This window comes from Nicotiana tabacum, chromosome 16 (assembly GCF_000715075.1).
Source record: "Nicotiana tabacum cultivar K326 chromosome 16, ASM71507v2, whole genome shotgun sequence".
NCBI lineage: Eukaryota > Viridiplantae > Streptophyta > Magnoliopsida > Solanales > Solanaceae > Nicotiana > Nicotiana tabacum.
Window position 1 is genome coordinate 62486993 of NC_134095.1, and position 24967 is coordinate 62511959.

At 35.7% G+C, this 24967-nt stretch overlaps 1 protein-coding gene and 1 pseudogene across 1 annotated transcript; both read right to left on the reverse strand.

The window, feature by feature from the left end:
* Positions 1-4042: 4042 nt before the first annotated feature.
* On the reverse strand, positions 4043-7727 carry LOC107793414 (gibberellin 20 oxidase 2-like; annotated as a pseudogene).
* A 3728-nt stretch (positions 7728-11455) lies between these two features.
* LOC107793416 (E3 ubiquitin-protein ligase BRE1-like 1) lies at positions 11456-23546 on the reverse strand. Its single transcript, XM_016615760.2, has 19 exons — positions 23339-23546; positions 22074-22235; positions 21810-21897; positions 20309-20539; positions 20056-20217; positions 19059-19252; positions 18889-18972; positions 18642-18761; positions 18377-18563; positions 18106-18266; positions 17942-18013; positions 17636-17712; positions 16342-16536; positions 15308-15380; positions 15121-15207; positions 13859-13996; positions 13578-13780; positions 13304-13469; positions 11456-12151 (listed from the first exon to the last, which is right to left on the reverse strand). The coding sequence occupies exons 1-19, from the start codon at positions 23354-23356 to the stop codon at positions 12020-12022; spliced, it is 2550 nt and encodes an 849-aa protein (XP_016471246.2). The 5' UTR covers positions 23357-23546; the 3' UTR covers positions 11456-12019.
* Between the last annotated feature and the right edge of the window lie 1421 nt (positions 23547-24967).

A 24967-nucleotide genomic window follows, 5' to 3' on the forward strand; every position in this document is an offset into this window, starting at 1 on the left:
CAGGATTTAACTTCATATTAATTTTGCGAAGAATCTGAAATATTTCAGTCAGGTGTTGAATGTGGTCTCATGTTTGTTGTGATTTAACCAACATAGAGTCTATATACACTTCGATGATTTTGCCCAAGTGTTCTTGGAACATTTTTGTCACCAGTGTTTGATATGTGGCCCCAGCATTCTTTAAACCGAATGGCATGGCTTTGTAACAGTAAGTCCCCCTATCTGTGATGAAGGAAGTCTTTTCTTCATCTAGAGGATCCATTTTAATCTGATTATATCCTGAATAGGCATCTAAAAAACATAACAATCCATGCCCTGCAGTAGCGTCAATTAGTTGATCTATGTGCTGTAATGGAAAAGAATCTTTAGAGCAAGCTTTATTTAGATCAGTATAATCTACACAAACTCTCCACTTACCATTCTTTTTAGGTACTACCACAGTATTAGACAACCAATCCGGATACTTTACCTCACGGATGGACCTAATTTTTAAAAGTTTTTGCACCTCATCTTGAATCACCTAGTTCTTGAAGGAGCCTTGCTTCCTTTTCTTTTGTTTGACAGGTGGGTACGGCGGATCTTTATTTAATTTGTGGGTCATTACCTCCGGTGGTATACCTGTCATATATGAATAGGACCAAGCAAAACAATTTACGTTAGCGTTTAAAATTCAATCAACTTACGTTTCATTTTCGGGCTGAGGTTGGTTCCAATGTAGACTTTTCTGTCTAGCCAATGTTCAAATAGCACTACAGCTTCTAGTTCCTCGATCGTTGTTTTGATATTTTCATTTTCCTCTAGTTTCTGAATAGTATTGAGCCTCGAATCCACATATGTTTCCCTATCTTCAGTTGAGGTTTGTGTTGATGTGTCCTCAAATGCATTCCGTGGTTGCTATTTTTTGTCACTTTTTGCATTTGAATCTGCCACAAAATTAATGCTTCGTGAAGCTTTGTTGGTCACCACGGATTTGTCGTATCCCTCATTGTGATGGGAATTTGATAACTTGATGCAAGGTAGATGGAACATCGCCCATTTTGTGAATCCATGGTCTGCCAAGAATCATATTGTAGGCCATATCCATTTCTACCACCTGAAATTTTGTATATTTGACCACTTCTTCTGCGAATGTGGTGAGTATTATCTCCCCTTTTGTTACGATACTCGAGTTGTCAAAACCAGACAAGGTGTGTGCCTTGGGTATCATCTTGCATCTCGTTTACCACTCTTAACAGAATGATATTCACGGAACTACCTGGATCAATCAAAACTCATTTTACATTAGTGTCATGTATAAGTAACGATATAACCGTGCATCATTATGCAGGATTAGCATGCCATCTGTATCTGTATCATCAAATGTAATACTATCTTCTTCCAAAACTTGTCGAACTCGCTTCCCGTGTGCAACTGTTATTTTTGACACTTTCTTAGATGTTGTATATGTTACGCCATTGATCTCTTCTCCTCCACTTATGACATTAACTGTCCTTTTTGGCGAAGGAGGTTTTGAGGGCTCCTGCCTATTCTTCATATATGCTTGCTTTCCCTTTTCACTAAACAATTCGGTTAAATACCCTTGTTTTAATAAATGTTCAACTTCACCTTGCAGCAATCTACAATCTGCCATTTTGTGACCGTGATAATTGTGAAACTCACACCAAAAATCTGGATTTCGTCTGTTCGGGTTTGATCTCATTTCCTTTGGCCACCGTACCTTATCTCTCATTCTCCTTAAAACAACCACCAACTCGGATGTGCTAACATTAAAACTGTAACCACCGATCTTTGCCTTCGAGCTTCTATCATCATCTTGTGTCTCTCGCATGTTTCGTTCTTTTCCGAACCTTGATGATGAACCTGACTCTCTATCTCATGACCTATGATCGTCCCTCAGGTTTTCTTGTTTTGAACGTGAGTCCCTTCCTGCTGGTCCCATGTAAGGCTCGTGCCTATTTTTACCAGACCTTTTTTCAGTTTCATCTCGTCTTGAACTTACCCTTTCCTCCTTTTGAGACTGAGTGATGGTATCCTCTTCTATCCGCAGCTTCGTGTTGTACCTGTTATAAACATCATTCCAAGTTATTGCTGAAAATTCTCGTAGACTTTCCTTGAGTCTCCTCGTGGCTTCTGAACTTTTTCATTTAGATTACTAGCAAATGTCATAGCCGCCCAATTATTAGGTACACGTGGCAACATCATCCTGGAATCTGTCTACGAATTCCCTGAGAAGCTCCATATCTCCTTGTTTTATTTTGAAAATATCCTCCATTCTTTTTTCAAATTTTGAGCTCCCGAGTGTGCTTTGATAAATGAATCTGCAAGCTTAACAAAAGAATCTATAGAATTTTCAGGTAAAAGAGAGTACCATGTTAATGCTCCCTTAGTGAGTGTTTCGCCGAATTTTTTTACCAATATTGATTCAATTTCTTGCTTGGTCAAGCCTTAGCCCTTTACACCAGTTGTGAATGCAGTCACGTGATCCCGTGGATCAGTTGTTCCATCATATTTTGGAATATCGGGCATCTTGAATTTCTTCGAAATTGGTAGAGGAGCAGCACTTGGCTTCCAAGATTGTTGTGAATATTTGTCCATATCTATTCCCTTGATCACAAGCGGCACTCCAGGTATTTGCTTTATGCGGTCACTTTGTTCCTTGAGTTGTTTCTGCAAAGTTAGTACTAAATTTTGTAAATTAGAATTAACTGGGTTACCTGGCTCTCCATCACGAGATTCGTTGGAAACTCCGCCACTGTGCCTGAATTAACAAGTCCTGAGCGAGGATTTTCCAGGGTGTTGTTGTTTGGAGTTGGTGTTGGCGGTACAACCGGCAACTGGCTGGTAAAAGTCTGAAGAACATTGCTGACTTATTGAGCGATTAATTTCTTCAAAGCTTCATCGATAGCTTGATCATTTTCATTTGATTCAGATCTGTCAGGAGTCCCCTCTCGTGATTGTCGAGGAGAATGTTGTGGCGAAAGGGGTGGAGTTCTGTCACCTTATTGGTTTAGCTGATGTTGTGGATCTCCTTGGAGTGGTAAAGTTTGTTGGTTATTGTCATTGGCATTCGACATGATTGTTTTCGATAAAGAATCGATTTAGAAAACAGAGGATTATCAGATTCTTTTCTAAATTTAGAAAATCAATAACATGCTGATAATCAAATATAGAATAAATAAGAAGAATTGACTTAAACGATAGCTGAATAAGTAAAAGAAAACAAAGTAAATCAGTGTATTCCAATAATCTTCTGTCCCTTACAAATGTTATCTCTCTCCTTTTATAGTTATTTCTATATAATACGTTGTTTTCCTCTCATAACAGAGTCATTATGAGCAGTTAATGACATTAATGTAACGTTATAATTGGCAATCGTAACTGTCTTGTGAAGATTCTATAAAGTTTTCTATCATTGATGCTCATTAATTACGGATAATATGTATCTGTACTTTTTGCTATTTAGGTTCATTCCTCCGGTGTCTCTTTGAATTATCAAGAAGTCTGAGTAACCGTTCCTTCCTGTTTTCTTGAATCTTTACTCATGTTTGTTAAGGTTCGTGCCTCTTCGACTATTATTTGCCAACTGTCATTACGTTATTGATCCACGTGTCTTGACGTGTCAGCACTTAATTAATATCAAATGTTAACTTAATTTTTCCCAATACAACATTAACTGCTCATTACCTGCTTTAATATTTTCTATCCAAACATGTTTTTTCAGCAAATAAAAATGTTTTTTAAGCAATCGATGCTAATAATTACCTAAGCCAAACGGATTCTTACGCTTCACTGTCACAGTTAATATGCTCAACATTTAGCTAACTAACTATTTTTGCACATGTGACCCTCTCAATTTGTTGAGCTCGTTGTATTGCATTTGAACTCTTTGGGATGGGATATTCAGTGAGATTAATTCACTTATTATGTGCTTAACTTCAATTTAGTTTGTAAACTCTAGAGAAATTGGTGGCCTGTAACACGCTAATAGAGGCGTAAGGGCTAATTGATTCTATTTAATTAGACTAAATTTGCCAAATCAGATCAAATGTAGGTTAAATATAAAATTACAAAATAGATGGATACGAATCCAACACTATGCGATAAATATGACAAAAATTACAATATACGACAGATATGCCGAATAAGTTGGTTTCGGTTTTATGAATCACATCATGTTTCATATATTTTCTACTTGCATACAAAGAATCGGCCAAAAACTAGTTTATGTTTTGTTTTTTGCTATGTCGATCGGTTTGGAAGAAAGGAAGGAAAGAGTAAAGTTTTGGAGGGTAGCATGATCAGCTCTGTAGTGGTTCTGAGTGAAATTGAGGAAATCAAACCATGTGAAGTCTGGGTACTTTTTTATATTTTCTACTTGCATACAAAGAGTCAGCCGCAGAATTTTCCTTTGGGCAGAAAAAAAAAATGCCAACGATATTATATTCTTTCACGTTGTCTGTTTACTATTGCCCTATGCACGCAACTTTTGTAAATCCCATTTGACAGTGCCTGCATTTTGTAACAAGCACATGCATATGTAGTTTAGAGGTATGTATGTAGTAGCAGTTTAATACATACATACTTGAATTTTCCCGATCAGTTGCAAGCTTAAGATTTATGACGCTAGCTTGTCCTCTATCATTGTTGTGTTTCTATTTTGTTCGTGTTTAAAGGTATGATTTAATTTTACAAAGATTTGTCAAAGTGTAACGTTCACATGTCGTATTTATCAAATAGCCTCTATCTCCTACTCCTTTATTTTATGAGAAATCACAAACTATATATAGCTGCCATCTTAACCTAACTTTTACAAATATTCTAGTAATCTGGAAATCGCTGATTGTTTAAATAATATGCTGATGTTTTCTTAATTAAAATAGTTAAAGCATTCACTTGCCAACTGCCATAGCATACGTAAAACAAAGTTTGTGAACTAGATGACAAATTAGTTACCTTATAGTTAAAAAGTTTGTAAAATATCCTTGTGAAACTTATTCGACGCAGAAGAAAGCAAAGGAAACGTTGCTTTATGACAGAAAAGTGGACCAACAAAAGAAAAGGACTAACTTCTTTAACTATATGACTATAAGCGAAAATCGAAAAAGAAAATAGTGAAAATTGTGACTAGAAATATATATATTCAGATATAGTAGAAAGGCGGAAAGCTCTAATATTAATGATTTTCATGACCCCACCTGACTCCTTAGTCCTTAGTCTACTGCAATTTATTATTTATAAAATTGTTAGGAAACTTCAAAATATATATTGTTGAATAAATTTTATCAGAGGAAATGCCACAAGGGCAATATCTAATGCTCGGTACGAAACTTGTATAGATTTCCATCCTTTGAATTTGATTTATCAAGAGATTGGCATATTATAAATTCTTCTTTATGAAATATGTAACTTAACCTAATATATTATGTTGCTTTTAACTATATGAGAAAGAAAGAAGAAAAAAAACCATTAGTAGAAATTTTGGAAAATCGCCCGTGTCCTTCATGTTTTATGTTAGTAAAATATATATATATATATACATATATATATATATATATATATATATATTTGACGGTAAATGGTGTTGACAAATGCACTAGGCCTAGGTCGCACTGATTTCTAGTACTTGCGATAAAATATATATCGGACTCACTGCAAACATGTCTCAAGGCAAGTTCATCAGGCCTAGGTCGCACTGACTTTCACTTGTTACGAATGCTAGCACATAAAACGTAAACCCAGTAAAATATATATACTATACTCACCGTAAATGTGTCCCCGATGTTGATGACAAGTGCATCAGGCCTAGGTCGCACTGACTTCCATTTGCTATCCACAAAAACCTCCAAGCCTCCAACTTGGTCTTGATGAAGTATTGTCAAAGAGTTAGGATCAGAGTGAGGTGCAGTTCCAAGGGCTAAATCAGGGTCTTGACAAGTTGGATAATAATTACATCTCATGATGGAACTTGTATCTCTGAAAAACTCTTTGTAGTACGATTTTTCTACCCCTAGGCTCATTCCTAGTATCTCCATTATTACAAGTCCTACCCTCTTCATTGCCTTGCAGTATCTCTCAAACACCAATCTGTAAAAATAATACTCTATATAGTATCTTTAACTTTATTGGATTTAAGCTGAAAATTTAATATAAAATCAGTTCATCTACTGGAAAAGTACAAGTAAAGCCATTCATAATGGGCTAAAATACTTGAAATTATACAAAAGGGGCTTTTGCATCTATACCCGATTTTGGGATCACAGTTGAATATATATCCACTTTGCAAAAAAAATTGCAAACCTACCCACTTTACGATCAACTTCAGACTTATCAAGTCTAAAGTTAAAAAAAATTAGTTTGAAGTTAAAAAAAAAAAATTGCACTTTAGATGCACTTAAGGCCAAATAGGTCTGAAGTGTAACCAATAGTTTCATGCACTTAAGGCCAATAAGTTTAAAATGAAAAACTGCACTTCACATGTACTTAAGGCCAAAAGGTCTGAAGCGCAACAAACGTTTCCCTACACTTAAGGTCAATAAGTCTGAAGTGAAAAATTAAACTTCACATGCACTTAAGGTCTGAAGTGCAACCAACGTTTTCATTACTTAAGGCCAAATAGGCCTAAAGCGCAAATTGCCCAGAAACAGAAATTTGGTTTTTGAATTTTAACAATTCAATATACGATTTAATACCTAAATCTACTCCAAATGAACTCAAATTTGAAACATAACCTCCAAATATCATTAAGAACAAACTCTAATCATCAATTTGTCAAAACAACAATAAATCTAACGAATTCATTTTGCAATTAAGGAAAAAAAAACTAAACAATAATAAAAATAAAGCACCACAACAACTCGCCACCGTAAAGCATCATAAACTACCTTAAAATATGTTCACAAATACCATATAAAATCATTATTACTCGAAAGAAGAAGAAGTTGTTTAAACTGTGGGTACAAATAAAAAAATAAAAAGTAGGTACAAGTTAAATAGGGACGACCAAATAGTGTGCTTGTACAATTTTTACAAAAAAAAAATCCGTTCACTGTCAATTTTTATAAATTAAGTCCGTTGAGTTTTTCCTCCTTCAACTTATCATACCATTTTTTTTTAATCTTTGTCAATTATATCTTTAATAACAAAAATTATAATTATTTGATATATTATCAAGTATACATACTGTATATGCATTACCAGAAATATAAGAGAAAACATACCCCATTTCTTCAAATTCTTTTCCATAGGCGGATTCAAAGAAATCAACAACAATACCACTCTGATTGTTGTTTTCATGAAAATTGAAGGATAAGGTTTCCTTCCATGGCAACTTTGAACAAAATCTCTCTGCATGGGCACTGGAATAACCCCACAAATTTCCACGTTCTTTCCGAGCCTTTAATTTTACTCCTAAGGGAAGCTTAAAGAAAGAATTGACATGAGAATGAGCCATGTTAATTAGTTGAGAATCAACTCCATGGTTTATAACTTGAAAAAATCCATGGTTCAAGCAAGCTGCTTTAACAAGCATGGCCACATGTTGTTGTGTTGCCACTGAATTATTACCTATAAAGAAACCCCCTAGATCTATTACTGGCTCAGTTAGCTCTTCTTCTGCTTGTATTTGATCTTCCTTTGGGTAAATGAATTCTTTAGGTATTTTTGTTTGTTGCTGAAAGGTGTTCATTGAGAAATGCATAAGAAGCAACACCCCACTGCTAGCTGCTATAAATTTGATCAACCATTATATATATACATATATATATATATATATATATATATATATATATATATATATATATTTATACACAGGAAGTTGTGGAGGTCGAGTATTAGGATTGTAGGTTAGGAGGTAGTTGAGTCTTCCCTTACTTCGTACCTTTGTGAGGCTAGTCTGATAGGACTTTTGTCGATGTCAGCTAGTGGCAATGTTGTATCTTACTACTCTTTTGTTTTCCATAATGCCGAGTCTATGTATTGTTTATCACTTTTGCTTTGCATCTACTTTCTCTGTTATTTTTCCTATGGTTTCTATTGGTGGTACTAATATTGTCTCTTTTCGTTTTCTTGAGCCGAGTGTCTTTCTAAAACAGCCTCTCTACTCCATCGAGGTAGGGGTAAGGTCTGCGTACATATTACCCTCCCCAAACCCCACTAGTGGAATCAGGAATGTATATATATTCCCTCTATTTATAAAGGATTTCACTTGCATATACTGAGGGTGTAAAAAAAAAGTCATGTTTCTATGTAACTTAATTAATTATAGCAAAATTGAATCATTATGTCGTTAAATAAATAGTATAACAACTTTGGTGCAGATGATTACAGATCTAGTTTGGTGCAGCAATCATCTGTAAAAGTAAACTACCTCTAGTTTTCCCGGTGACAGTCGTTTAAGAATATAAAAGTTCTATTTATGGTCGGTATGCATGATATATTGATAAATTTGTTCCTATTTAATTGTCATGTTTGCTTAAATAGCCAAAGTACTTGTCATTTTAGAAAACAAAAACAAAAAACTTATTAATTTTTCAATTTTATCTTTAGCATTAATAAAGTGATTATTAAAGAGATAAAGGATATGTAAAAACTAACATAACAAGTAAATAAAAACGGAAGAGTAATTGTCATATTATTGGGTTATTGCGTATGATCAAACTTTCAGCTTCATCGATATATAATTTAAATTTCCAATAAAACGCTACTCGATCGATACAAGTCAAAATAAACACACATATATCATTACAACTCCAAGAGTTAACCTGTCTAGACAACATCAAAGTGTTTACCTACTTCCTTCGGGCCATTTACATCTATACCCGTTTTTTGGATCACGTTTTAATTTATATCTGCTTTGTAAAAAAAATTGCAAGTGTACCCACTTTTCGCGTAACTTCAGGCATACGAGCCTGAAGTAGCAAAGGCAATCACGCAAACTTCAGCATTCTAGTAGACGGGCCTGAAGTAGCAAAAATTGTTGAACCAAGTTTTGGGCTGAAGTTTTTGTTTGTAATTGATGAACTTAAGCATTCTAGTAGCTGAAGTTTTGTTCTCTATTTGCTGAAGTTTTTGTTTGTAATTGTTGAACTTAAGCATTCTAGTAGCTGAAGTTTTGTTCTTTATTTGCTGAAGTTTTTGTTTGTAATTGCTGAACTTAAGCATTCTAGTAGCTGAAGTTTTGTTCTCTATTTGCTGAACTTCAGCATGTTTTAGCTAAAGCTTTGTTCTATATTTGCTGAACTTCAGCATTTTTAGAGCTGAAGCTCTAAAACAACAATGACAAGTTGTCATTAAGATTCAGTTGCTAATGGTGTTTGTCTGATGTATATGGGATAACAATTCCTATTATCTGCATGTACAAGGTCAAATGGAGAAAGTCACCACATCAGACGATATCAGCACCATAGCAAAAACACCACATCACTAGAGATGATCCTCCAACAATAAACTAAACCACCTGGGTTAGGGCCTCCAAATTGAGCCATAATAAGATAAATGACACAGAACAGGACTTGCCTCATTCAATTTTTACTGCTCTTAATATTTAAATTTGCGTCTTAAGGTATAAATGCAAATACTGGATGACTACGCCAGGAGTGAAGTTCTGAATCAGAAAAAATGTTAAGTAAATATGTAAAATCAGATAGCTTGTCTTTTTATTTCCCCAAAAGTTAGATAACTAGTCAGATGAAGTAATTTGCTATAGCAATTCAACTTCGAATCAACAAAAAATGGGATCTGATCATACTGGTAAAGATCATTTTGTCTTTGTTGCTCCATTTTTCAATATTCTTGGCTTCTCTCAGATGTATCACTATAGAAGAAGAAGAAAAAAAAAACGAAAGAGGAGAAAGAGGGCCGAAGTTGTTTAAAAAGTGGGTACAGGTTAAAACTTTTTAAAAAAAATGGGTATAGGTTAAATGGGGGCGACCAAATAAGGCGCCTCGTACAATTTTTACACTTCCTTCCAACTCCTAGTGTTTGGGCCTGTCTCGTCCAATACCTGGTGGATAATTTTACGAAAAGCTAAAACACATCTGCTAGTGTTCTTAAAGTTATAACGGAAAAGGGTCAAATATATCCCTATACTATCGAAAAAGGTTTAAAATTATCTTCCGTTATATTATTTGGTCATCTCAGCCCCTACCGTGATACTATCATTCAAATATACCCCTTAATTGGACAAATTGCCACGTGCCCTCACCGGACTAAAATGACCCATCCCATTTTTTTACGCACTTCGTTTAGCCTCTACCCATAAACCGTTCACCTCCTTTGAGGAAAAAAAACAGTGAAGGATAGACAGAGGATTCATGATATGAAGAATCATGCTTTGTGCTTCTAGGTGACATAGGTGGGAGCGAATGCCTGTTTGGATCAGACAAATTAGGAGATAGGTGTTTAGTCCAAAATAATATGCAAGCTTTTGAGAAGAAATTGAGCAAGTATTTGCTCAAATCTTCCATGTTCCTGGGGTTACTTTGAAATACAAGTATTTCTCTCTCATACTTCACAATTAACACAAGGGAAAATCGTTGCAAATGCAGAACTGCAAAACATTAAACCAACAGCTAACCAATCTTTCTTCTTTACATCAACAAATCCTAATTAAAATTATAGCCGAGACAGCATGCTTAGCATTCACCAAGAAGCACAAGTCTCACAACAGTAATTGTAGGCTTTTTGTTGTACCTAGCCAATCTAGAAGATTCTTGAGCTGAGCAAGCTATTCAAAAATATCGTTATGAAACTGTTCATGATACCCATGGCTTTACTTGAGATATCGAGATGAACCCGCTTCAAAACTTTGAAGATGTAGATCTTGTAAGTCTCAACTGATTTTTTTTGCCCTCTTCTTCTTGTCCCTGGCAACGGCGGAGCCATCCTTGGGAATTTTCTTTCCAGCCATTGATGATTTCTCGGCGGCAGGATTTTTCAAAAGCTGGCTTTTCCTCAACGGGTTTTTCATTTGAGTTGGAATTGAAGTATTTGCTCAAATCTATCATTTAGGGGTTCTTTGTCAAAGGGGATGACTTTGGGTCGGGTTATGGGTAAAGCAGGTAAAAAAAAGGGATGGGTCATTTTAATCCTATGAAAACACGTGGTCATCCATCCAATTAAGGGGTATATTTGAATGATAGTATAACGATAGGGATTGAGATGACCAAATAGTATAACGAAGGATATTTAAACCTTTTTCAATAATACAGGAACATATTTGACCCTTTTCCGAAGTTACAATAGTTGTTTTCACCAAAAACAACTTTCAAGCTGTTGGTTCTTATTTTTTTTGGAAATGTTTATTTTGTTTTCTAAAACTTGACCAAGCAGCAGAACAAAATAAATTTGCTAAAATGAGCAAACATTTCTCGAATTCCCAAAATTATTTATCCACTAGCCGTCCTCTTTTTCTGATGACGGAAGACCATGGTAAATCAAATGAAAAAAGAGAAGATTAATCATATGCACCTTGTGAGGAAATTGCTAAGAAATTGACTGGTCCTGAGCAGAGGCCTTCTGCAACAAGTGTACTTAATGCTGCCTCTTGCAGTTGTAGTTGCGAATGTCAAGGTAGAACATGTTAGTACTGACCGGAGCTAATTTTCTTAAAGACTTGAACTACATACCTAGTCAGGCAGCAACTATGAACAATAAACACTACATAAATTGGGGGGGGGGGGGGGTTGCGGCTTCAACGCGGTGAAGCAAGCTTGTCTTTCAGGCATTGCATCTACTCTAGCACTTAGTAACCAAAAATCTGAACTTAAGTGCCTACACTTAACAGAAAGGAAAGTTAAATTAACATAATCAACAACTTTGGACAGCACCAGCAAAAACTTAAAATAAAATCAATAACCTTTGAACCAGCACCAGCAAGTCCATGCAGACCATCAACTTCAACCATCAGCAGAATTCTCTGTTTTATGTTATTACCTGCGTAAATATGCCCAGACCATCACTGGATGATGATCTTGATTCACCAGTGGCATAACGAAAGGCCCAGATATTCTCATGTTTCTTATCAGATATAAACAGCCTTCACATCATTTGCTCCAAAACTTGCAAAGCACACAGGGCATTTGCGGTGACGAGTCTCAACAATTTTTTGGATACACGGATTACAAAAGAGATGGAAACATTTCGTGAGGACAACCTGTAATGTAATAAAGATATCTTAGCTCTCTGTAAAACAGTTATCAGTAGAAAGAGTCAGAGCACAGTTAAATTCTTTCTTCCATAAGGAGATTATTACATGTTTGGAGAAAAATAGACACCCAAGGATGTGTGGCCTAGGGGCAATAAAGTGGGTGGAAACCTTGGAGACTAGGGCTCAAATTGCAGCCAAGACAAAAAAGGTGATTTCTTTCCATCTGCCTATATCCTTGGTAGGCAAAGATATTCAATATCTATCCTAGTGGGAGGTAACAAGTACCTGGTGGAATAGTCGAGGTGTACGCAAACTGGCCAAATGCTACCATTATATAAAAAAAATATTTGGAGAAAATTAGTTCTATTACCACTGTGGCAAAAAGAGAACAAATCATTGCAATAAGTTGGCATTCAGAATCTCTTATGATCCCACAAAATGGTGGAAGTATCAGTCTATCACTATGCTTATCCACATCAGACAAGATCACCTAACAAATTTAATATCCTACTGCCAAGCACATGTTTGGTTATATGTACTATTCAGTCTCATTAATAGCCTGTTTGGCCAAGCTTTTTTTGGGCCAAAAGTGCTTTTTTTTGGCCAAAAGCACTTTTGCCCAAAAATTGAGATGTTTGGCCAAGCTTTTGGAAGGAAAAAAAGTGTTTTCGAAGAGAAGCAGAAAAAAGTACTTCTCTCCAAAAGCACTTTTCTGAGAAGCACTTTTGACAAAAATACACTTAGAAGCAGTTTTCAAAAGCTTGGCCAAACACTAATTACTGCTCAAAAGTGCTTTTCAAATTAATTAGCCAATCACAAACTGCTTCTCATTAAAAGCACTTTTTTGAAAAGTACTTTTGAGAAAAGCACTTCCAAAATAAGCTGATTTTAGAAGCTTGGCCAAACAGGCTATAATTCTGGTTGTTCCCAATATTTAAAACCATAGAATCTCATCACTGAAGAATCTCTTGGATAGCGCGTACTATTATCTCAATAACCAATCTAAACTAAGAACCCATCACTTTTTCATCCCATCTGCTGCCACTATCAGAAACTTGCACAGTGGATCCTACAACAGGTGACATTTCATGTGTTTTCAGCTTCACCTACCTGATGCTGATCGACCAAAGAAATAAGAAAAAGGTCAGTTGGTCCTACCTCTTTTCGCTTATCAAAGCAAATACTACAGTTGAGTATTTCCTTGTATTCCCTTAGCTTCTGCTGAAGCTTCTCAATAACAGATGACCCTTCGATGTGTGACCTCAACCGTGAAGTCTTTCTCCTCAGAGCTTCTACATCCTCCTCTGCTCTTTTCCTCTCAAACCTAGTCAAGTAACGCGAGGACAAGATAATAAGGGAATGCATAAGAGACTATTGGTTTAAGAGCTAAATTGGTACTCGGGATACAGACAAACATTAACCTCCAATTTACCTCTCTTTCTCTAGTTCTATCTGCAATTCTGCAAGATCAACTCGACTTTTGTCTATCTTGGACTGCAATTCTTCCAGTGTCTCCCGCAATTGCAGGGATGATTTTCTGACGTCTAACAACCGTTTTTGGGTGTTCTCCAGAGCAAGAGAACTCTGAATCCTATCTTCAGCAAGTTTCTGAACTAGATCTGAGCATCCCCTCAACTGAAAGGAAACAAACACACTTTTAAGTCCCTGCAGCAATATAAAACATTTGGAACTCCAAAGAAGATCCCCAATTACCTGGTCATCAACTTTGGCAGCTTTCATTTCATAGAAACTGACCACTGTATTGGCATCTTCAACCGCTCTCTCCATGGTTTGAGTTTCCCAGGCCAGACAATCCCGCTGCTGTCTTGCCCGTAGTCCCTCTAAAACAAGCTAAGGAGCAGAAGATAAACTTATCAGATAGTACTAAATTGGCAGCAGTAGAAACCTGACACAATAGAAATGCAAAGACGGATGACTATTCAGAGTGTGCAATCCAGCAATCATGTAAAGCATGTTTCTCAGAGTATCCTCGAAGATCTTGAACTGATACAACAAAACTCCTTAAAACATCGTGGATAGAAAACTCCTTTAAAAACCTAAAATATCAATGCAAAGCTACGGAAAAGTGTCTAAAATAGTGGTCACAGAAAAGCAACTAATGCTGCGAAGGTGGAAACCATGGGCAAGGATAAACCAGCATAAAACTAGGACAGTGGAAAACATTCTAAGCAGTTTCCCCAAATAAATACGCATAAGAGAGTAATGGCTGATGAAAGATACCCATGGAAGTAGCAGCAAGTCAATATGTTTACTGAAAGCAAATCCAAAGCTGTAATTAGCATTAAATACAGATGTATTTCTCTACTCTATTTTTGGTGCAAGTAATAAAGCTGCCCCTTGTATATATTTTATAGCACTCTCTTGTCGCTGGATATTAATAATATTTATCTTTACCGATAAAGAAAGGAAATAACCTGGTATGGTGGGTTGTCGTCACTGATGAAAACAGAAAATGTAGATCAGGGTCACTGGAGGGGTAGTACCGTAGTAGTGCTGAGCATTTAGACGTAAAAGAGTTAATTGGTATGGTAAACCAATATAGAGGTAGTAACAAGGTTGCATCAGAAATTATTAACACCCCTAAGCAGTGTAAACCATTCACCAGGGACACTGAACACCCCTAGTCAATCACTTTTTCTCCTTGTCATATGATGTAAAACCAAAAGCAAAAGTTAATCACTCGAAACCGACAAATAAAGTCTGAAGAGAAATACCAAATGCTTCTCCCTAATTTTACTAACTCCTCCACCAAGATGCAACTTTATTTCACATGAAGAAGTTAATTGATTCATGAAGCATCTAACTGACAACAAATAACAGAATTCACCAATTAGAGCAAATAGGGAGGACTAATGGTACCTTTAAGTAACTAGTGGTACATAAATTAGTTGAAGATTTTTGCCAAATTTACACAAATGATAACAGATTGAAGGCATTCCTGTCAGATATATTACCTTGATATTGTAATCATCTCTCTCTGTGATTTGCTGGAAGAGCTGCTGATTTTGTGATTGCATATCATCGTAGGCTTGCCCAATTGTCTGGAACAAACGAATCTCTCTAATCTTTCAGATTGTTTTACAAAGCTAGTGCTCTATACAACTGACCTATAAGCACATACAAGTTAAGCAGTAAACAGACCTCAATCTCAGAGAGGTAGGCCTCAGTTTCTTCATGCTTGGACTTCAAGACTTCCGAGAGTCTAGACCGTTCCCTGAAGTAACAAGAACTAACAATCTTTGTGAATATTCTTCAGGACTCTAATTCATTATTACAAGGAACAAGGAAAATTCGACTTATTGGTATACTTCTTGTATACGGGCGAGTTTTTGCCCTTTTTTAATGAATTTTATTACTTTATCAAAAAGGGAACAAGGAAAAGAAGAGTTCTATCAAATTGATAAAAAGACCATATATACTTTAAAGCTTCTCAACACTAAAAATGCAAATAATCCTATTACTTGCCCGTTGCAATCTTGAACCAATTTATATGAAAGAAGCTAGAAAAATAAGCCCACAGGTATATGGAAGAACATAATGAGCATCGACTACGGCATTTATCTCAGAATCTCATGACCCAGATGGACCTGCTGGTGAAATCCAGGTCAAACGCCCATAAGCATCATAACTAACAAGCATCCTAGAAAAGATTCATTCTCCCAACATAACTGACCAGTTATATACAATACATCAGCAGCGAAGGTGTGGATCTCAAGATCTTCCTTATCTCGACAATTCCATGAAGCTTGCACCATAGAATATTCACCCCGAACACTCTCCAGGGCCATCTCTCTCCAATGCCCAAGGTACTCTCCTAAAACCATCAAGATCTCCTGGCGAATACAAGATTCTTACTGCAACTTTGATTGGTAAACATGCTAGAAGTGAAATGAAGCCGGAGGCATGGGTATCCTCACAACCGGGCTAAAATCCACTCTTCCCACCAATAGTGGACTTGTGCCCCTTCAACCATTACTTTCGACTTAAGAGTTTTTCATGTATGGGAATACATAATAATTTCAGCTCCTATTTAGGAAGATATCATAATAATTTCAGCTCCTATTAAGGAAGATGTTATCTTAGGTTTAAGCACACACACACGGACAATTTTCTGAATGATCTACCAACAGCACTATGATGACTCGTCATTCAATATAACAAGTGGTTGAACAGACCTTTTAGAAGCATCCAACTTCTGTCTCAGCTCTGCAATCTCAGCTTCTGCAGCAGCTAGCTTCTGCTGGGAGTTAGCCTCGGCTTCGATAGCAGATTTCACTCTTAATTCCAAATTGTGCTCATCAAGAGAAGTCTTCAGACTTTGAACACAAGCCCAAGCCCTGTACTCAGAATCCCGAGCCTCAAAAACATCCCTGCAGTCACCATGGTAATGTTTGGAAGCATAGCGCACCAATTATTTTATCAAAAATCAGTGAAGAAAAAGATCCATTCAAGTCAGATATATGCCCATTGAGGATCTACATACCTAAAATATATGAAATTCAATAGCTCATAAGGAAGGATTTCTATCAAAGAACACTAAATGCTATTTCATTATTAAAAATTGGAAGAAGAGATTCTGCAAACAGTGATTGTAAGGACTTCAGTGCAAATAGGAAAGTATTGCAAGCTGGCCCAGAAACTATTGTTATCACCAAAAAAAATGAAGAGGAAAATATTCATCAATTCATTTTTTCTCCAAAAACCATCTTGAAGGTCAAACATGGACATACAATTTGGTCAAAAGTGCCTTTGGCAGCTCAATTGCAATTACAAGCACCGTAAGAAACCAAAATGACAATGTGATATATCCAGTTAAATACATTTGATTTACAAGCATGATGTTGGACGAAAGAAACCTCCCCAGACCCCACTTTGTGGGATTACACTAGGTCTGTTATCGTTGTTGTTGATGTTGGAGGGAAGCATGTCATATTCAGAAATATAAAGGACGAAATGTTTTCTACATCGACACATCAGTTATCATTATAAGTTTAATCAAGTCACTTAAACCAGAGCCCTAATACATGCACCTCAGTTTCATATGTACACATGATATAACAAATTCCAAGCTAAACCCATCATTGCATAAGGCACAATATGGCGCTACAATTTAAAACAGAAATTATTTGAGAAAATCCATCATCACACTAATCCAATGTATATAACGAAAATATTTCAAAAGAAATAACACCTAATGTCACCCCCCTGTTTACTGCTCAATTCTAACTTCCAGTAAACACTAACTGAGCCCAACCCTTCTTTATTTCCCCTGCTTTCCTCAATGATTAATTAAAAAGCAATTAGTCCACAAAAGGCACCAGTAAACTTTAACAAAGTAAGTGACTTCACTTAGTCACAAGAAAGTGACTTCACTTAATCACAATAAACACATTAAGCGTGCACCAGTAAACTCTTAAAAAATAAAAATGACTTACACTTGATCACAATAAACATTTAACCATGCCTTACCTTGAGAAAGCCGATTCACGCTTATACATCTCCCAAATAAGCTTTAACTGCATATCACTCTCTTTCAAATCATTAACCTGTGGCAAGAAATTCAAACCAAGGAGCAAACATGTTAAAATTTGTACTCTGTCAAGCACCTGAAACCGAAAACACTCATAGAAGAGGCCAAAAAAATGCAAGTGAAATTCTTACCCAGATGCAATGAAGTAAAAACTAACAAAAAATTAATAAAGCATCCAACAAGAGCAGCATCCAGAAAATAGATGATGAAAGACTGCAGAGAGATTGGAGCAAAGTTGAACATACCATAGCTTGTAACTTCAGCATTTCAGTCACTTGGGAAGCTGATTTGGCAGACAGCCTTTCTAGCTCTTTAGACTATTGAAAAGCCAAACAAAACCTTAATATTTAAATAGCTAACCACTTGAAAAATAAAGGAATAGGAAAAATTAGTGGATTAGCACCAAAACCTTTTGGTCAAGAATACTGGAAAGTGACTGAACATCAGCTCGTAGTGAATGAACATCTGAAGCAGTCTCCTTGTAATTACTTAGTTGATTCTGCATATTGCCCATTGTTTCAGGGAATGAAGAAACCAAGTTTTTAAATTCTGCAATAATTTCTTTCCTACCTGAAACAAATGGCATCTAAAGTTATATAATGCTGCCAGTTACCACATTGGAGTACACATTTTAACCAAAAAAGGAACGGTAATCAACACCAACTGCTTTTTCGGTATACCAGGTTCTCGTGATGCTTCTTCCAGCTTAGCCTCAATCATACTTCTTTCTTGCATGTGTTTCTGTATCTCCATTTCCAGCCAGGCTATTCTGGAATCAGCAACAGTGGAAGATCGCCGAAAAACATCAATTAAATCATTCTTCAAATTCATTTCTTTTTCCCTCCAAGAAAGATTGTCTTTCTCCACCTATTTAATGCCACAAATTTAAAACAAGATAAACCAAATAAAGAACAAAATACAAGTGAACTACCAACCAGCTACAACCTGTAGTTTCTCGTATAGGGACTGATACAGAGATGCATCTGCTTTAGCTTTCTCCAGTTGATCTTTAACCAAGGCATATGGTTGGGAAGAGCATATGACTTTCACATTCTTTAGTTTGTTCTGTCAAGAAGTATCCATTCAAAACAATAGTGAAGAAGCACACAAACGAGGTACTACAACAGTAAAACAGCAAGAACACTAACAAACAACAGAGTGGAAGAAGGAAATCAATCAAACCAAAGTTAACCTGTAAGTTGGACAACTGCTTCAATATATCTATCCTTTCTTCATGAAGACGCTTGAGTTCGAATAAACGAAAAGAAGATTGGTCCTGTAAACAAGATCTTGTTCATATAAAACACTCACCTACTTAAGTGGGATCAAACATGAGTGTAGACGCACAAACCAGTAAATTACCAAATACTCCTTAAGAGTGGTCTCCATATCATGCATGTCTCTCTGCTTATCTCTCGCCTTATCATTACCAGTGTGCTTATTTCCAAGATTCAGGACAGGGAAATGGACCCCCTTGGCAGCATCTTTCTCTGCTTTTAGAATTGCCAATTTGCTATTACTTTCGTCCAAATCCGCAATAGTTCTCTCCAACTCCCCTTCATAATAAACGAAATGAAAGTTAATCTTGAAAGCCAACCTTAGGCCCATATGGAATCAATATTCATAACGCACCACCAAAAGTTGACAGTTTTGACTGAAAAGCCTATAGAATAAATCAGATAAAGCACATGAAACAAATTCTAAAATGCATTTGCTTGATCACAATAATGCATTTGATATTCGTAATACAGCACAGATAAAGCACATGAAACAAATTCTAAAATGCATTTGCTTGATCACAATAATGCATTTGATATTCGTAATACAGCACAGATGGTATGTCCAATGTTTTCATTTACTTAAACATACAGGTGAAGATATATCTTTTTGCTTCCTACTTGTATTTAAACCAAGGCTTGAGAAAACCTCACAAGGAAAACCAAAACAAAAATTAAAAACACATGGCAAAGGACAATAGCTGTTAATAATTCTACCAGTTCTGCATTTATTGTCTCAGAAATCTGACTTCATGATTTGATGACTAAAGTGAAAGTCATCCTATACACTACAACCATATCAGAATAACAATACTAAATGAAAAAAAAGTGGTAGTCAAAATAACCACGCCAAAGTGACCAGAGTTCTGCCGGTAAAAACGAAACATTATAAGTTTAAACAAATCAATGAAGGCAACATGCTCAGGTAAACAGTATTGACTAAATTAAACAAGTTGGCACCTACGATGACAAACTGGAACGTAGCATTTCCAATTTCCAGAGTATTTTGAGTTTTCCAATAATAAAATGTCAAAATATTTAGCATTAATTAAATCATAGTTGACTCAAGAATAGGGAGTTACCTCTTAAACGCTTAAGCTCGGCTTTATTCTTAGCATCGGTATCTTTATGGCTCTGTAATGCACCAGCCAGGGATCGATGCTTCAGATGAAGTTCATTTATTGCTTGTCTAAGATTTTTAACTCCTATATGCAAATCATTTGATGACTTTTGGAGGCATGACCCTACAGAGCAAAAACTTAAAATATAAAAAATCTGGAGAAGGAATAAGGCAGCAGTCTCAGTGAAAAGAAAAAACATTTGAAAACTTTTTACCGTCTTCAGGAAGCACCTTGAGAACCGCAGCACACAACTTGTCCTTCATTTGCCAAATGTCATCTACAGTGGCTACTATATTCTGCAATATTTTCATGATCTTTTCATCATCCATTTGCTTGTGTTCATCTTCCGTTTGAGTTACATTGTTAACAGCAGAGCTGCTTTCAGTTGCACCAGTTTGTAACAGGCGACTTAAGAAAGAATCCTCACGTGCATAGAAAGAACCATCTAGCAACAAGGTGATAATGAATAGATAAGAGAAACAAAATTGATGCAATTTCAGAAACCTAAAGCTACAACTTTTTTCTTTTTACTGGGATGACCAAATAGCACCAACTCTAAGTTAAAAGAGAAGGAATCTTCAGAATAAATCTATCTTACCATAACAATACGCATGAAAACAGCTTTAGAAAAACACAACATCAGCAATAGCACTTCTACCAAATTCTTAGTATTCAAGGTAAGACAACGAGAGGTCTATATTTTGGGGTCCATCAACAGTATTAAGTACGCTTAGATAGACATAACAAAAAAATAACAGCAGTGTGCAGAGAATAAGACAATATTGGCTAGATGGCGAAAAGGATGAAAACAAAAAGCACGAAAAACTGTACTATATACCCTGGTGTTTCAATGTGAGAGAACGTTCTGCACCATACCCTGTAACCCAAGGCATTAGAGTTCACCATCTGCTTTTCGAAAACCAACACCCAACCTGAAGAGCTTATGAGGAAGGAAAAAAGCACCTTACAGTATAGAATCCTATCTCTTTCCACTATAGTAACTTCTGTGCTTTATTTCAAGAGTTCCGAGAAGATAGATAAAAACTAGAACAAGGTAGTGAAGAGAATGGAGCTTAAGATCACTGCAAAGTGCAAACCTCCTGTGAGGCTTAATATTGTATCCCCAGCACTATAGATTCATTGATAATCTCAAGTTGAGCCACTAAAGGGATACGATGGCCTGTAATTACTGCTGTTATTGTTTGTCGATTTATTTTTACCGTTCCTTAAGCCGAGGGTCTATCGGAAACAGCCTCTCTGCTATAGGGTAGGAGTAAGGTTGCGTACACACTACCCTCCCTAGACCCCACGTATGGGATTAAGCTGGATTGTTTGTTTGTTGTTGTTGTTGATCCGATGGCCTACAAATTTACCTAATTAACACTACCAACGGTCTACCCCCGCGTTTAATATCTTTGCTTCTTGTTCCTACCGAGTAAAAAAAAAATGCTAAAATTAGTATTCAACAATCATTAATGAAAGAAGTTAGTTATCATAGCTAACTAAGTTATAAATAGTTAGAAACCAGCATAGACTGTTACATCAAAATCTTCTTCTATGACAAACTTAGATAGCAACCATATCCTTTAATCCTCAGTGAATCAGAACCTTCTAACCTTTTCAGAAAAACACATTATGTTCCTTTTTAGAAGGAGATGGAAGAGAATTTGGGAGTTAACAAGGAACAAAAACTAGCATAAATGAGCATCTCTCACCTTCTGTACTAGACTGATGGTTACTTGCATTTCCATGTCTTAACGAATCCTTTGAACGGATGGAACATACTTCCAACTCACCAACCAACTAGTAAAGAAGCAAGTCAAAAGTTACATTCAAAAACACGCTATACAGGACACGGATAAGTATGTCCATGCATGTAAAAAATGCCTATCCTGACAGTACAGCTATAGAGAGCACAAATCTACACTAAATAACAGAATCATGCTTAAGCATCTAAATGCTGAAACCAAATACAATACCTCTTCCCATGATTTCTGAATAACTGCTAGACTGTTATCATATGGCTTTTGTTTATCCCTGAATTCAGAAAATTTATCTTCAAGAACCGCAATCTCAATCTTCTGAGCTTCTAGCTTTTGAGAGAGCTTTTGGTTTTGATGTAGTAGGACCGCAGTATCAAGCTATAGTAAGCAAGAATAATAAACATGAACGAAACAAAATGTGTTAGGGCAGTATAACAAACCAAACTAAAATACAATCAGAAAGATGGAGAGACCTTTTGGCAATTTTATTTCCATGAAGGTGAAGACTAAACAATTATGTCTCAGATAAGAAAGAGCAAATGGAAAAAAGACACACGTCTGATTGGTTTAAGGGAATATGAAGGAAAAGTGAACCACATAAGAATGATTCCAGCCTATGCATTCTTTCAATTCCTTTACGTTCATTTCCATACTAACAAGTCACCCCCCTTTGAGAGGAGTTGCCTACAGTATCTTGCAGGTGGTTTTCCTCTTGCATGTTAGATGCAAAAAGGTAACAATTCTCAAATGGTCAAAGTATATATCAAAAAAGAAGGAAAAATAGGAAAAACATAGTTTTGAAGGGATAAAGGGCTGCTCAGCGCACCAAGTACCCAGTTTTCATGCAAGCCTCGGGGAAGGGGTGTGATGTGGGCAGCCTACCCTCACACAAGCATCAATGGCTAATTCACTCAAACGCTTAACCTATATGTCACACGGAGGCAATTTTACCGTCTCTTCAAGGCTCCCCTTCTTAGTTTTGAAGGAATAACAAGGAAAAATAAAGACAACTACGTGAGAAGGATTGTCTTTCTTAGCCTATCTTCTATTATAATTAAACAACCCCTTAAAGGAAAATAAATTTACACTACTAGCAGTACACATATATCATCTGTGGTGATTCTCCTGCAGTTTATCTCTTTCACTATTCTGCAGGTAATATCAATTGCTTTCTTCCTCTCTGTTTTTCTTTATTTTTGTTCTTGTGAAAACCACCACCTCAGTTAGACATTACCAACACTTTACTAGGATTTCTTTAGCTGGCACTGTACTTCCTTGTAAATATAATTACTGTTCCAATTTGACAAAAATCTACAATCAACCACTCCCTCCATCCCAATTTGCTTTTCGAAAACAAATTACTATGTTGATTTTCATTAAGCGGAGAATCATCAAAAAGGAAAGTATACATTACGCTATTGAATTTCGATTAAACAAAGGCAAACGTTGCATAGTGAAAAGGGTGGGGGAAGAGAACTAACCGGTAGTAGGGTTTCCATTGACAAACCCAAAAAAATTATTTGAACTTGCTAATATAGATAACAGTCTCTTTACTATCTCCGGCAGCGGAACTGCGACTCCGGCAGAATAGTCATCAGAAGGAATGTTTTTTGAGAGTAGGGTTACGGCTTCCGGCTGTAATATGAAAGAAACTGGTTTTTCACCCTATAAAATAAAAGATCCGACTATGAAAAGGAGCATCGCTGAAAACAATAAAATTATTTTTACGTCCGTTTAAAAATAAAAATGATACGTATTATTTTATTTCGATAATCAAGCAATATATCCGTTAAACATTTGATACCCTTTTATTGTTAAATTTGATGTATAGTAATTTTGCAGTTTATAGATGTATAAATCAAAGAAACTAACGCCCGAATTTGCATGAAAAGTTAAATATCTTTATATAAATATTTTAAATAAGATTATAGGACAAAATATTACATGAAACTAGCACAAGTAAAAACATAATCATCAAAATTAACATTACTGATATCTCTGGCACGATCTTTCAGATTTCTAAAATTGCTATTATGGACGTAATCAACAAGGAGTACATGAAGTATAAATCATCTCAATCTGAATGTTGTTTAGTTAATGGAGATATTAACTCTTTCGGAAATCTTTAAACGTTATACAACTAATAATAATGACGATTACAGTAATATTACCATTTAATTTCTACAAGGTCAAGAATCTAATTTTATTGTATTATCCTACTTCATTAAATAATAAACTATCAGCTAAAGATTATATTAATTTTTGTTTAAATGACTAAGAAAAGTTTCTTGAAGCATAAATCATCTCATCTGAATGTTGTTTAGCTAATAGAAATATTAACTCTTCCGAAAACCTTTAACCGTTATATAACTAATAATAACGACGATTACAGTAATATTGCCCTTTAATTTCTACAAGGTCAAGAATCTAATTTTATTGTATTGTCCTACTTCATTAAATAATAAACTATCAGTTAAAGATCATGTTAATTTTTGTTTAAATGGCTAGGAAAATATTCTTGAAATGTTCACGTTTGTATATCATTTTAGGTCGTCCTTATATGTTAATATAAAATCAACACAATTAAATAAACTACAAATATATCTTCTTTAATTAGAAACATCAATTCAAATTTCTTATTTAGTTGATAAATTATTGTATGCTATAACATAATTCAAGGTAATTTCATCGCCAAATGTTTTGCTTATATATGCTTTATATATATAAATGTGGGCCAGTGGATGACGTGGCATATCTCTTTTGTCAGCATTAGCACTTATATTTTTCTCTAGAATTTTGCATTTATTTATTCTTTCTAATGATAAAAAAAGTGTTTTCCATATATTTAATTCAACCGTCAATTTTTTTTCCTTCCGAAACGTCACTTCTTTTAAGCCTCTTAATTACTGTTCCTTCTCCTTGTTTTTCCTCGCATACGTTACATAGACAGTGTTACATAGATGTCCCCAAAACCAGATTCTAAATCAAGAGAGAGGCAAAGGCGATCTTTTCAGCAGAACAGGTTTCAGCAACGTTCGACGGTGAAAGGAACACCAAAGATAGGCAAACAAAACTGGGGTAACGATTTTGTTCTTCAGTTAGAAAGAAAG